The sequence below is a fragment of the Setaria italica genome, chromosome VIII, assembly GCF_000263155.2.
Source record: "Setaria italica strain Yugu1 chromosome VIII, Setaria_italica_v2.0, whole genome shotgun sequence".
Lineage (NCBI taxonomy): Eukaryota > Viridiplantae > Streptophyta > Magnoliopsida > Poales > Poaceae > Setaria > Setaria italica.
This window is the reverse complement of record NC_028457.1, coordinates 26847055-26860673: the sequence shown is the minus strand read 5'-3', so window position 1 is coordinate 26860673 and position 13619 is coordinate 26847055. Positions and strand designations below refer to the sequence as shown.

At 44.6% G+C, this 13619-nt stretch overlaps 1 protein-coding gene and 1 long non-coding RNA gene across 2 annotated transcripts; both read left to right on the top strand.

Moving 5' to 3' along the window:
• The first annotated feature begins 479 nt into the window (after window positions 1–479).
• Window positions 480–1877, top strand: LOC101754431. Its single transcript, XM_004979322.3, has one exon. The coding sequence runs from the start codon at window positions 621–623 to the stop codon at window positions 1563–1565; it is 945 nt and encodes a 314-aa protein (XP_004979379.1). The 5' UTR covers window positions 480–620; the 3' UTR covers window positions 1566–1877.
• Window positions 1878–2097: 220 nt separating this feature from the next.
• LOC101754037 lies at window positions 2098–6988 on the top strand. Its single transcript, XR_002678707.1, has 3 exons — window positions 2098–2203; window positions 2323–2644; window positions 6577–6988. It is a non-coding gene; the product is annotated as an uncharacterized LOC101754037 (long non-coding RNA).
• The last annotated feature ends 6631 nt before the right edge of the window (window positions 6989–13619 follow it).

Below are 13619 nucleotides of genomic sequence, written 5' to 3'. Positions count from 1 at the left end.
AATTGTAATAGCATATTTCCAATTAACCCTTCCTTTTTCACTTGTTTAGTTTTTTTAAATGTATACAGTTCATTTCAAGAACTTTTGCACTGGCGTGCTCGATCCCAAGTCCAACTAGTGTTGGCGCATGGGTGTGGCAAGAAACGAGATGCACGCCAGGTTTTTTTATTGGAGTTGCACGCGGCTCGGGCACTCGGGTTGGCTCATCTGCCAACTGGCGGCCAGGCGTGACGGCGTCACGGCGGTAAGAGGGAAAATCCCCCGCCCCCATTGGCTGACAGGTGGGACCCAAGACGGCGTCGAGTGACGGGCCAGCTCACGCCTCCACAACGATCTGGCCGCTTGGCCACGTGTCCGCTTTCTAATGGTTGAAGAAGGGATCCCGCGGATCGGGGCCTGCTTCTACCACCCAGATTTGTTTGTGCTTCTTTCAAGCAACAGGAGCCGTCGGTTAATAAGCCACCGGGCCGTATCGGGCCCCCACCCTGACGCCTCCCCCCATTCCATTCCCAATTCCCAATCACCGGCCAGGCGGCCACCGCCGCGCCGCCGCTACCAAATCCTCTCCTCGCCGCGCCGCGCCGCGCTGCGCCGCCGTTCCGCGTGGCCAGCTCGCTGCAATGGGGGTGTTGGAGGTGTCTTCCCTGGCGGCCCTCGAGAAGGAGATTGATCTCTGGTCGGGAGGGCAGCGCCCTCGCGTCGTCGTCCGCGTCCCCCACGTCGGGGACCTGTTCGAGGCAGCCCCGCTTCTCCACCGCCTGAACAAGCAGGTCTACGACAGCAGATTTCTCTGGAAGGTCGACGACGGCGCGCTGGCTTTGCTCCTGCAGGCCAGCGAGTACTACCAGAAGTTGGACCTACTAGAGCTTCACCTCGACCTGATGAGGTTGGACATCGTGGAGGGGATCTCCATGAAGAAAATTCGGTTCGACGGCGTTCGTCAGACCGCTAACGAAGTCGTCATCCACGCCCATCCGGCCTCCATTATCGAGGTTCTCGACAGCATAACCATCGAAGGCCAGCGTATCGCCAGGGTCGCGAACCTGCTCGGCTTTGGCGGCGCTGGCTTGGAGGAGACGAAGCTCATGGACGACGACCTCGAGTGGCTCCTGGAGGACGTGTTTGAGGCAGGAGAGGTCGGGGATGTCGAGGCCGTGTACTTCGAGGAGGACATGGTCAGCGTCGAAGACAGGGAGGCCGGGCTCCCCGTTGGGTCAGGCGACGAAGGCGCCCTGAGCAACAGGCTCGACGCCCTCCACCTCGGCGTCGACCAGCGCGGCGTGTTCTACCCGGTGGTCGGCAAGGGGAAGATCCTGACCGGGCTCGCGGACCAGGACAACGCGCTCCACCTCGCGAGTGGCTTGGAGGCCGGCGAGCACAACCTTGGCGACGACATAGGCCAGGTGAACCCGGTGGCCAAGGACGGCGCGCACCACCTTGGCCACATCAACAGCAAGATAAACCCGGAGGCCAAGGAGGACGCAATCAAGGGTGTGCTCCTTCAGAAGATCAGCCGCCTTCAGCTGGTTCTGCAGAGGGTCAAGAGAGGCCCGTTTTTTGTTTAGCTTCAATTCAAAGTTAGGATGTAGCATACAAGGTTCTGCAGAGGGTCAAGAGAGGCCCGTTTGTTGGTTAGCTTCAATTCAAAGTTAGGATGTAGCATACCACACCGCGTCAGCATAGGGCAATACAAGTTAGGATGTAGAAACAGCAATTGTACACCAGAGAAGGTGGTCTGGGAAAAGTTTATGACTATCTTCTGAGTGTATGAGCTCGGTTTGTTGAGCGGGCTCTGGCACAGTTTAATGGAATTGCACTTCAAGTCTATGACTATGAACCATCCTCTGCCAGCAGTAATAGTGATTTGTGCCTTTTCCTTTTCTGATATATGAATCTCCGTGCTTCCATTATTTGATAAGTGTACTGAACTAGTCCATGGTTCCGTGCTGCATTTCTTTCCATTAATGTCAGATTCATTTTTTTGTCTAAATTTCTTGTTCTAATCAATCTTGTGCTTATATGATTGAAGGTTTATCCCATCTGCAAATACGTTGTCTTCTGCAGGATTTACTTCTCAATATGGGGAGTACTGTGGCTTTGAATGTGCTGGAGCAGAACGTTGTGCTTGCTGGGGAGTTGGAGGTTGGTGCGAGAAAACTTCTGTTGATGTTTCTGCTCCCGTCCATGATCTTAGATGTTGCTAGTGAGTGTCATCTCCCGCTACCTTCCAATTCCAGAACATGTTGGCTGAAATCTTCACCGCCACCATCAAGAAAAGCTATCTGTTGATGATTCTGCTCCCTTACATCATCTTGAACGCAGCCAGTGAGTGTCATCTTCCACTACAAGACCAAGAAAAACACAAATGGGGGCTGGAATTAATTCCAGAAAGACCAAGGAGGAATGCAGGGGATAACAGATCTATGATTCAGAAGGCTATTGATCTTAAATGTTACTACCTCCGTTCCAAAGTATGTTCCAAATTATAGGTTGTTTTGACTTTTCTAGGTTCATTGATATTATTATGCACCTAGACATATACTCCATCTGGATGCATAATAATATCTATGAACTTAAAAAAGCTAAAATGACCTACAATTTGGAATGGAGTACAAGAACCTAGAAGCCCCACGCAAAGGTCCAGGTAAGTCCTTTGCTGTGCTTGAGCATGAATATCTGCCACAACTAGCTGCTAAAGTGGATATTGACTTGGGTGTTGACACCCATAGAATAACTCAAAACATTAATGCTTTGAAAAACAATGAAATCACTAGGTGTGTTAATTTTGAGAATGAACATCCAGAAATTGTTTTGCCTGTCAACTTGGATATTGATATCGTAGTACATAACGATATTGATAGCAATGCAATACCTATCCGTGAGGGTCCTGAGATTACTCAGCTTCCCCAAGGGGCAGGTAGGGAGACCTGGTCTCAAATTGTTCAAAGGAACAATAAGCCTCATACACAAGAAACTGTAACAATGATAGGAGCAATGTGGAACATTAGAGGCCTGAATAAATCAGGCAGATTAGGTTGCTTAAAAGATTTCATAGATAAGAATAAATTAAATTTTGTGGGCCTTCAGGAAACTAAAAAATCTAGTTTTCATGCAGCTTTCTTTGAAAACGTGGGAAGGAATTTTACTTGGAACTACCTATACTACCTGCTAGAGGCACTACTGGTGGTGTCCTGGTAGGTTTTAGAAGTAACAAGTTCGATATTGTGAGCTGGGATATCAAGAAGTTTTGTGTTTGTGCACAAGTTAAAAATGTCCATGATAATTTTACTTGGAGGTTGATTGTAGTCTATGGTTCACCTTATGACCAAGGTAAACAGGAGTTCATTGATGAACTCCATGGTGTTATGGGAGAGTGGGATGGCCCAACTCTGTTGGGAGGTGATTTCAACCTAACCAGAAATATGACCGACAAAAACAATGGAAATATTAATTTCCATTGGTCTGATCTTTTCAATAATTGGGTTAACCAATGGGGGCTGACCGAACTCAAAAACCCCACGAGGTCCTAAATCTGGACAAACAATCAAGAACAGCCTACTATGGCAGTCCTTGACAGAATCTTCTCTACCACCAGCCTTGAAGCTAGTAGCTAGGTACCCTGGGATGAATGTTAGATGTGTCTCTAGGCTGGGAAGTGGCCATGTGCCACTTATGGTGGACTTTGGTTTGAAGACTGAAAAGAAACCTTTCTTATTCCCCGCTTTGAAAAATGGTGGTTAGAGAAGGAAGAGTGTTACCAACTGGTCAGGGATCCGTGGTCTACTCCCTGTACTTGTACAGAGCCCCTAGATGTTTGGCACGTTAAAATTAAACTCTTAAGGAAGAAACTAAAAGGATGGGCTCTCAACATTAATGCTGAGACCCGGATATATAAGCAGTCCCTTTTGGAGGAGATTTCGATATGCTGGATGTGTTCTCTGAACACAACCAACTAAATGAAGAAGAAAGGAACAGGATGAATGACATCCAATCTGAACTAGAAAATATTTGGCGAATGGAGGGGATAAAAGCCAAACAAAGATCTAGAGACAGGGACATCAAAGAGGGGGATAAGAACACAGTGTTTTCTGTGCTTACCTACTAGAAAACTAAGTATATAGTACATGTTTGCAGAAACATTAGGGGGGCCATGGCCCCTGCCAGCCCCCTTGGCTACGCCACTGGGAACACTGCCTACTTCCAGGCTGTAGCTAACCATAGAAAAAGAAAAAAAAAACATCCCAGCCCTACAAGGCCCTGATGGTGAAGTCACTGATAACAATGAGATGCTAAAGGTGGCGGGTGACTTTTATAGAAATCTGTTTGGATCAGAGAGCAAGCTATACCTGCACTTGGGAAATAGCTTTTGGGATGACATGGATAGAGTTACCAGGGAGGAAAATGTTTTGCTGGAGGCTCCTTTTACTGAGGAAATTAAGGAAGCCATTTTTGGTTCCTATGCCAATGGGGCTCCAGGACCCGATGGTTTTCCTTTCTTATTCTACCAAAAGTTCTGGGAGTTGATTAAAACTGACTTTATGAACATTGTTAGAGCCTTTGAGAATGAAGAGCTAAACATTAACAGATTGAATTATGTTATGCTGACCTTGCTACCAGAAGAAGCAGGGTCAACTGAACTAAAAAAGTTCAGACCTATAGCCCTTATTAATTGCAGCTTCAAGATTTTTAGCAAGGCCCTCAATAATAGATTGATCAAGATTTGTGATAGGCTTATCTTCCCTAACCAAACTGCCTTCATTAAAGGAAGGTACATTTTAGAGAGTGTGGTGGCAGCCCATGAGATTATTCCTGAGGTTGTGAAGTGAGGTGAAGCTGGTGTTATTCTCAAACTAGATTATGAAAAAGCTTATGACAGGGTTAACTGGGACTTCCTTGAGGAAATGCTCAGATCTGGAGGTTTTTCCAACAAATGGACCAACTGGATCATTAAAATGACTAGAGGTGGTTCAATTTGTGTAAGGCTTAATTATGAAAACAGCAGCTATTTTGCAGCAGGGAAGGGGCTCAGGCAAGGGGACCCTCTCTCCCCCCTTCTTTTCAATCTAGTTACTGATGTTTTCACTAGAATGCTTATTAAAGCAACTAGACAAGGTCTAGTTGAAGGCCTACTACCTGAGGTTTATGAAGGAGGCATAATCAGCCTGCAATATGCCGACGATACGTTGCTGTTCTTGAAAATCAACCCATCACAAGCTACACACTTTAAGTGGCTATTGACTTGTTTTGAACATCTGTTGGGGATGAAGATTAATTATGATAAAAGTGATCTAATGACCTTAGGTATGTCTGAAGAGGAAAACAATAACTATGCTAGGTTGCTTTGTTATAATATTGGTACTTTCCCCATCAAATATCTAGGTGTACCCCTCCACTACACCAAGCTTAGAAGAGAAGATATCCAACCAATCGTAGATAAGCTGATCGAAAGGATAGCGGGCTGGAAAGGCAAATTATTGTCTAGTGCTAGGAAACTCGCCTTACTGAGATCCTGCCTGGCAAGCATACCTATCTATTTGTTATCTGTGATAAAATTCCCTAATGGGCCATTGAAAGTATTAACTCTCAAATGGCAAACTTTCTTCTGGCATGATTCAGAGGGGAAGCATAAATATCACCTCTCCAATTGGAATAATCTAGCCCAGAGAAAAGAATTTGGTGGTCTTGGGATCCCCAATGTGGGCAACCTCAACCTATGCCTTCTGGCTTCCTGGATAAATAGATATCAGTTGGGGGAGCATGCTATCTGGAGGAAGATAGTGGATTATAAGTACAAAATCAATGATCCAAATATCTTCTGTTGTCCCGAGATTGGGGCATCACCTTTCTGGAAGGGGGTGCTCTAGGCTTGTAAAGCAGCCTGTTTGGGTGTAAAATGGAAGATTGGGAATGGGAAATCCATTAGATTCTGGGAGGATCATTGGTTCGAAAATAATAGCTTAGCCATTCAGTTCTGGGAGCTGTACACAATAGCTGATCAGAAAAATCTATGTGTGGCTGACGTGTGGGATGGAACTGACCTGAAAATCTCCTAGGAGAGGGGTTACTCCTAGGCTAATGCGCAGCTGGGAACTGGTCACCATTGTCGAATCCATGAGTTATACTGATGACTGATGCTATCATTTGGGCTTTTGAGTCTAGTAGCAAATTCTCTATTCAAGCAATGTACAAAATCATCAGCTTCGCAGGCGTTCAACCTGTGTACACCCCTGCTGTCTGGAGTTTGAGAGTCCCTCCCCGCATTCACATCTTTTTATGGCTCTTGTCTAATAACAAAACCTTAACTAGAGCCAACCTGGCAAAAAGAAGACATGTGGATGATCAGACTTGACTCTTCTGTAGTGAGCAAGAAACAGTTAACCATCTTTTTTTTTTGAATGTTACATCGCCACACTTATGTGGGGATGCATCTCTGATATCTTTGGAATTAGAATTGGTGAAAATTTTGAATCAATGGCCCGTTGGTGAGTGGGCAATAGGAAGAACAGTATTCTTAATATGTGTAGTGCTGCATTGTTATGGAACTTATGGAAATTTCGTAATGCATTATGTTTTCAGGGCAAGAGATGGGTGAACGAGAAGAAGTTGATGGACAGGATGATAAGGACGCTGGAGAGCTGGTGAGTCTTGTGCGAGGAAGGGCATGCTGCAGGACTGGACCATGTGCTGGGCATACTGAAGGCCAAGATGAGCCAACCGCTACAGCTAACCTGGGAACGAGCAGCTTCCGCTACGACGAGGATGCAGGGATTGTCAGGTGCGGGAACATTCATTGGGCAGCTTGGCTCCAGCGATGTCAATCCTTTGGGGGTTGGAAGGGGCGTTAATGAAGAGTCGAGTTTGCTTTATCTGTCAGCAAACCCTGTAACAAGTTTAGACTCTGGTGGTACTGAGTGAAAGCAACAGCAGGCGCGCTGCCAATACGCTGGTCGAAAATGTAACCATGCTTTGTTTCTCTGAAATAAAGCGGGGAAACCTAGTTTCTAAAAAAAAAACTTCCACTATCTCCCTATCTCAGTGCCACGTTTGGAAAAATCTTCTCCACTACTAGTCCGGCAAGGTCTCTGGAGTATGGACAGTCTGAGGTTGATGTGCTGCTACGCTTCATTAGTTCCAAGGAGAATGGACGCTCAACCACAGAAGGTGGAGTAATCAGGTAACTTGTTGCAGCATGCTTTCTGGACAGCATGTGAGCTCTGGACGCTACAACCTCATCCTGGAGTCCTTGACTGGGTTCTACCTCCTTCAGTTGAAGCAGTACTTAGCAGTGGCTGTAGAGGAGCAGGAAGAGGTCATGAGAAGCGACATGGAGAACATCACTTGCTAGGCTCTCTGTTTTTACCCGCTGGTAATCAGGCTCCTTTATTACTAGCCATGCTACAACTTCACATTGAACCCAGATGGTGACAAACAGTTTGATGTCTAAGGGGTACATTATCATGGCATCTACATCCATAAAAAAAGGGCTTCCCCACATCTAAGAACTGACTTGATCCTGAGTAGTTTGTACCTGGACGGAGGAGGATAAGGCTGCAGGTGCCTTCTCAATTCTCATACACCACTTTCAGTGGTGGCAGGCAAAGGTGCCCTGATGAACCCTCTGCCCACCTGCAGATCAAGGCGACCTGGATGCACCTGATAAGGAGTTTTGAGTTCAGCTGACTGTTCGCGCATTGCTGGAACACACTAGACCTTGCTGGTATGCAGGTGATAGGCCTCACCTTCTCATGAAGGTGATGATTCTGATTATGCTGACATAAGGGCATCCAAGGTCCAGCTTCCAGAGGTAAGAAATACGATCCTGATACTGATTGTGACTATAATTGCAAAATCCATCACTTTGCTGATGCATTTTGGATTATCAGAGTTCCTTGTCCATCTAACATGCAAAAAACACCACATTGTCCAAAGGTGGAGGGCAAGTTAGATTGGGAATTCATGTGTTTCAAATTGTGATTATGTCAGTCATCCTCCGGTGATGATTATTGGTTACAACCGTGTAGGACTTATTTCTGTTTTACCAACAGAAAATGCTGCCCACAGGATCTGCACACTAAATAAATTTCTTTAATTTGTTAACAGAAAATACAAATTTGATTGCTAATTGGATAGTATTGTGTACTTCCAGCACATTTCATGAAAGCATTATTGCTACAATCATTTTATGTTAATTTTTCTGTCATGCTTGTTCAGTTGTTTGCACAGGATATCCTTCACCATATACACACTCATGCAAATGCAAGATGCTGCCCAGGCTGCCTGTGTATCTCATGATTTCCTGCATTCATGGAGATGCTATCCAAAGGTCATCCTGTCTATTAACTCAGTACGAAGGAAGTGTTGGAATATATGGGCTTGGCCCATTTATTTATTCAATTAAAAGAATTAAATGACCACTAATAAATGCTAGAGAGTTAAGTGTTTAGTCCCATAAGGGGATTTGAAGAGGATCTTAATTGACTTAAATGGTGGACTCTGTGTACACCAATTGTGAAGTCAATAGAGGAGATTGGCGTGCCACACGCGCGCGCTTGCTCGCCTCGCTGGGCTGGGCCGGGCCGTGGGCGTGTCAAGACGAGCGATGCGACGTGATGTGCTGCTGTGCGGTGAACATTTTGCCAATCATCAGAGTCATCAATTGAAAGAATTCACTCCAGTAACGGTTAAGGAATAAACTCTGGAATATTCCAACAGTTACTGGTTTGATTGGAGCAGTTTGATTGCCTGGTTTGATTGCATGTGATGGTTGGGCGAATTGATTGTGTTTGATGACTGTGCTGACTACTGGCGTCCAGGTTCATCCCCCTCTCTCACTGCTCGCCTATATAAGGCGCCCTCCTCTTCCTCCTAGAGACGCATAGGTATTCCTTTCAAGAGACCTCTCTCTTCTCCGTGTCTTTTGCTGCTCTCTTTGCATTCCCATCGCCAGGCACTGCGCACACAAGTTTTGGCGAGAGCAGAGCCTCCGGAACCTCGCCTTCTGCTGGAGATCCTGCTCGGGATAGGCGGGCAATAAAGTTTTTAGGGAGCGTTCAACGCGACTGCTCGCTCCCTCCTTGTTCGTTTGCAACCTCTACAACCGACCCCTGCAACATCTACTTCCTGGTGGGCGACCTCTGCATCGTCTACTTCTTGGTGGCCGAGGGCCTGTTCATTTGCAATGTCATCTTCCTGGTGGCCGCTCTGATCGACTACGCCCTCTTCTTCCTGCTACTTTCCAGAGGCCATTCGAGGGACTGCACTACATCGACCTCTTCCGGCGTCTCGTTTGTACGACTACATCGATTGAGGTCATCCTACGATTAGTATGACTAATCCAGATGGTAACAGCACATCCAGTGCCTCCGGCACTGGCCCCGCCCGAGGGTACATCCGAAATCATCTATGCCTATATTTGTTCTTGTTTATTAGATATTTAAACTTGAACACTGGCAAATATTATTTTGTCACTAAATCACTCAACATATTCATGATAAAATTTTACATGTTTAATTTTGGAATTAAAATATACCGAAATATGCATAGAATTCTAACAATCCAAAAACCTTATAATGTTGATAGACTTTCGGTATCTAGTTTTGCTGCATTGATTAAACAAAACATGTTTGATGGTTCCAATTACAAGCATTGGTGTGAGAGGCTTAGTTGTGGTTGACGGCCATGAATGTTATGCATGTCATAGACGGAAAGCCCGAGGGCAGTACCTCAGAGGAAGCAAATGCCTTTGATCGTGCTAATAGCTTTTTCCGTGGTGCCATCATAAGTGTTCTAGCTGAAAACCTTGTTGACACGTACCTCTCGTTGCCGAGTAGCAAAGAGATGTGGGAAACTCTTGAGGCTCAGTTTGGAGTTTCTGATGTTGGCAGTGAGCTGTATCTCATGGAGCAGTTCCTTGACTACAAGATGGTTGAAAACCGTCTCATAGTAGAACAAGCCCATGAGATTCAAGCGCTATCAAAAGATCTCAAAGACTATAGCAAAGAGATTCCTTGTGTGTTGCCCGACAAGTTTGTGGCCGGAGCTATTATCTCTAAGCTGCCACCTTTTTGGAGGGATTTTGCTACTTCTCTAAAACACAAGAGGAAAGAGTTTAGTATCTCTGATCTCATTGGGATTCTTGATGTTGAAGAGAAGGCGAGAGCAAAAGACACATGGGGAAAAGGAATTGTTGGAGCTTCAAGTGCCAACTTTGTTCAGAAGAACAATTCCAATTCCCAAAAGAAGAGGAAGAAGCCACCGCAAAACCAAGGAAAGATTAAACAAACAAATGCACCGGCTAAGAAGAAGAAGAAGGGAGTTTGCTTTGTGTGCGAGAGTCCAAATCACTTTGCTTCACAGTGTCCGGCTAAGCTGAAGTAGAAAACCAACTTGAGAGAAAGATAAAATGAATTAGGTCGGATCGTGGTGGCGAATACTTAAATATTTTTACTTTATTCTGCGAGGAACATGGTATTATTCATGAGAGGACACCTCCCTATTCACCTTAGTCAAATGGGGTTGCTAAAAGGAAGAACCGCACTCTAACTGATTTGGTTAACGCCATGTTAGATACAGCAGGACTTTCCAAGGAATGGTGGGGTGAGGCTATATTGACTGCTTGTCATGTCCTAAATCGTGTTCCTACAAAGAATAAAGAAATAATTCAAGGAATGGGAGAAGAAGGGGCTAACACTTTCTAACTTACGTACTTGGGGTTGTTTGGCAAAAGTTAGTATGCCAATAACTAAGAAACGTAAGCTTGGATCTAAAACTGTGGATTGTGTCTTTCTGGATTATGCTATTCACAGCGTTGGCTATAGATTTTTAGTAGTAAAATCTGAAGTACCTGACTTGTATGTTGGTACTATAATGGAGTCCAGAGATGCTACATTTTTTGAGAACATTTTTCCTACGAGAGATGAAACAAGTTCATCTAGGCAAGAGTTTATCGAGAAGAATATCTCTACCGATGTAATACAACACAATGAACCTACACTTGTGAAAAATCTTGAGGAGGATAACAATGAAGCTCCCAGAAAGAGCAAGAGATGAAGGACTGAAAAGTCTTTCGGTGATGATTCCATTATATACCTCTTAGATGACACTCCTAGAACCATTGAAGAGGCATATTCATCTCCTGATGCTGACTATTGGAAGGAAGCAGGAGTGAAATGGATTATATTATGTCTAGTGGAACTTGGAAAGTCGTTGCCTTATGGGTGCAAACCCGTAGGATGCAAGTGGATGTTCAAGAAGAAGCTTAGGCCTGATGGTACTATTGAAAAGTACAAGGCAAGGCTTGTGGCTAAGGGCTATACTCGAAAAGAAGAAGAAGACTTCTTTGACACTTATTCACCTGTTGCTTGATTGACCACAATTTGAGTGTTACTTTCCCTAGCAACCTCTTATGGTCTTCTCGTCCATCAAATGGATGTTAAGACAGCTTTCCTAAATGGAGAGTTGGAGGAGGAGATCTATATGGATCAGCCAGAAGGGTTTGTAGCAAAAGGTCAAGAAGGAATGGTGTGTAAGCTGTTAAAATCTTTGTATGGGCTCAAGCAAGCTCTTAAGCAGTGGCATGAGAAGTTTGATAAAACTCTTACGTCTGCTGTCTTTGTTGTGAACGAAACCGACAAGTGTGTGTACTATCATTTTGGTGGGGGTGAAGGAGTGATACTGTGCTTGCATGTCGATGGCATACTGATTTTTGGGACAAGCCTTAATGTGATTAAGGAAGTCAAGAACTTTTTGTCTCAAAACTTTGAGATGAAAGATTTGGGAAAGGCTAATGTTATCCTTAATATAAAACTAGTAAGAGAAGGTGATGGTGGGGTTACACTCTTGCAATCCCATTATGTGGAAAAAGTTCTAGGTCACTTTGGTTATAGTGATTGCAAACCTGTTTCAATACCTTATGATGCTAGTGTAGTTTTAAGGAAAAATAAAAGGATAATGAGAGGTCAGCTGAGTTACTCTCAAATTATTGGTTCACTTATGTACTTGGCTAGTGTTACGAGGCCTAACATATCGTTTGCTGTGACCAAACTAAGCTGGTTTGTTTCAAATCTGGGAGATGATCATTGGCATGCTCTAGAGAGAGTGATGCGCTATCTAAAAGGCACTGTGAACTACGGGATTCACTATACTAGTCACCCAAGGGTATTTGAAGGGTACAATGACTCAAATTGGATCTTTGATGCTGATGAGATAAAAGCCACAAGTGGATATGTATTCATAGTTGGAGTTGGTGCTGTTTCCTAGAAGTCTTGCAAGCAGACCATCTTAACGAGGTCAACAGTGGAAGTAGAACTCCCAGCATTAGACAACGCGACTTCTGGCGAGAGCAGAGCCTCCGGAACCTCGCCTTCCGCTGGAGATCCTGCTTGGGATAGGCGAGCGATAAGGTTTTTGGGGAGCGTCAACGTGACTGCTTGCTCCCTCCTAGTTCGTCACCTCTACTTCGTCACCTCTACAGCTGACCCCTGCAACGTCTACTTGTTGGTGGGCGACCTCTGCATCGTCTACTTCCTGGTGGCCGAGGACCCGTTCGTCCGCAACGTTTTCTTCCTGGTGACCGTGCTGATCGACTACGTCCTCTTCTTCCTGCTACATCCCGGAGACCGTTCGAGGTACTGTACTGCATTGACCTCTTCTGGTGTCTCGTTTGTATGACTACATCAACTGAGGCCATCCCATGATTAGTATGACTAATCTAGATGGTAATGGCGCATCCGGTGCCTCCGGCACTGGCCCCGCCCCAGGGTACATCCTAAATCATCTGTGCCTATATTTGTTCTTGTTTATTAGATATTTAAACTTGAACATTGGTATATATTATTTTGTCACTGAATCACTCAACATATTCATTATAATATTTTACATATTTAATTTTGGAATTAAAATATACCGAAATATGCCTAGAATTCTAACAGGAAGTTGCATCTAGAAAAGATGAAATAACCAGGGAATTTACCATTAGAGTTGTCAACATTTTGCAGAACCACTCTGGCATTGGAGTGAAGATGTGTGGCTCATACTTACCCTTGTTCTGATCTGCATCCTAGTTATGTTGATCGCTGGGTTCAAGTTGCTATCAATGTTCGGATGACACCTAGTTATGTTGATCCCTGGGTTCAAGTTGCTATCAATGTTCGGATGACATGACATAAAGTAAACTTCCCATGTTCTGTTTTTTCTAATGAGGGTAGAAGCTCCATTCAGCCTTTTCTTCTCACTCTTTCTTTTCTCCCTGCTGTACAAGTCTGTTCCACGAGTAGCTTGACATTTGAGATTGCATTCTGTCCATGTTACTGGGGAGGAACTATATGGTTTTCTGTTCAATTCATGTGCTTTGAAGAAGTTTTACCTTTACAACAGCAAGGATTTCATCTCCTTAAAGATATGCTGAATCAGCTTAAGGTGGCGTTTGGTTCCCTTTACTTATTTTTAGCACGTGTCACATTGAATGTTTAGGTACTAATTAGGGGTATTAAACGTAGACTATTTACAAAACTCATACATTAAGTGGAGGCTAAACGGCGAGACGAATTAATCCATCTTTAGCAAATGTTTACTGTAGCAACACATTGTCAAATCATGGACTAATTCGGCCTAATAGATTC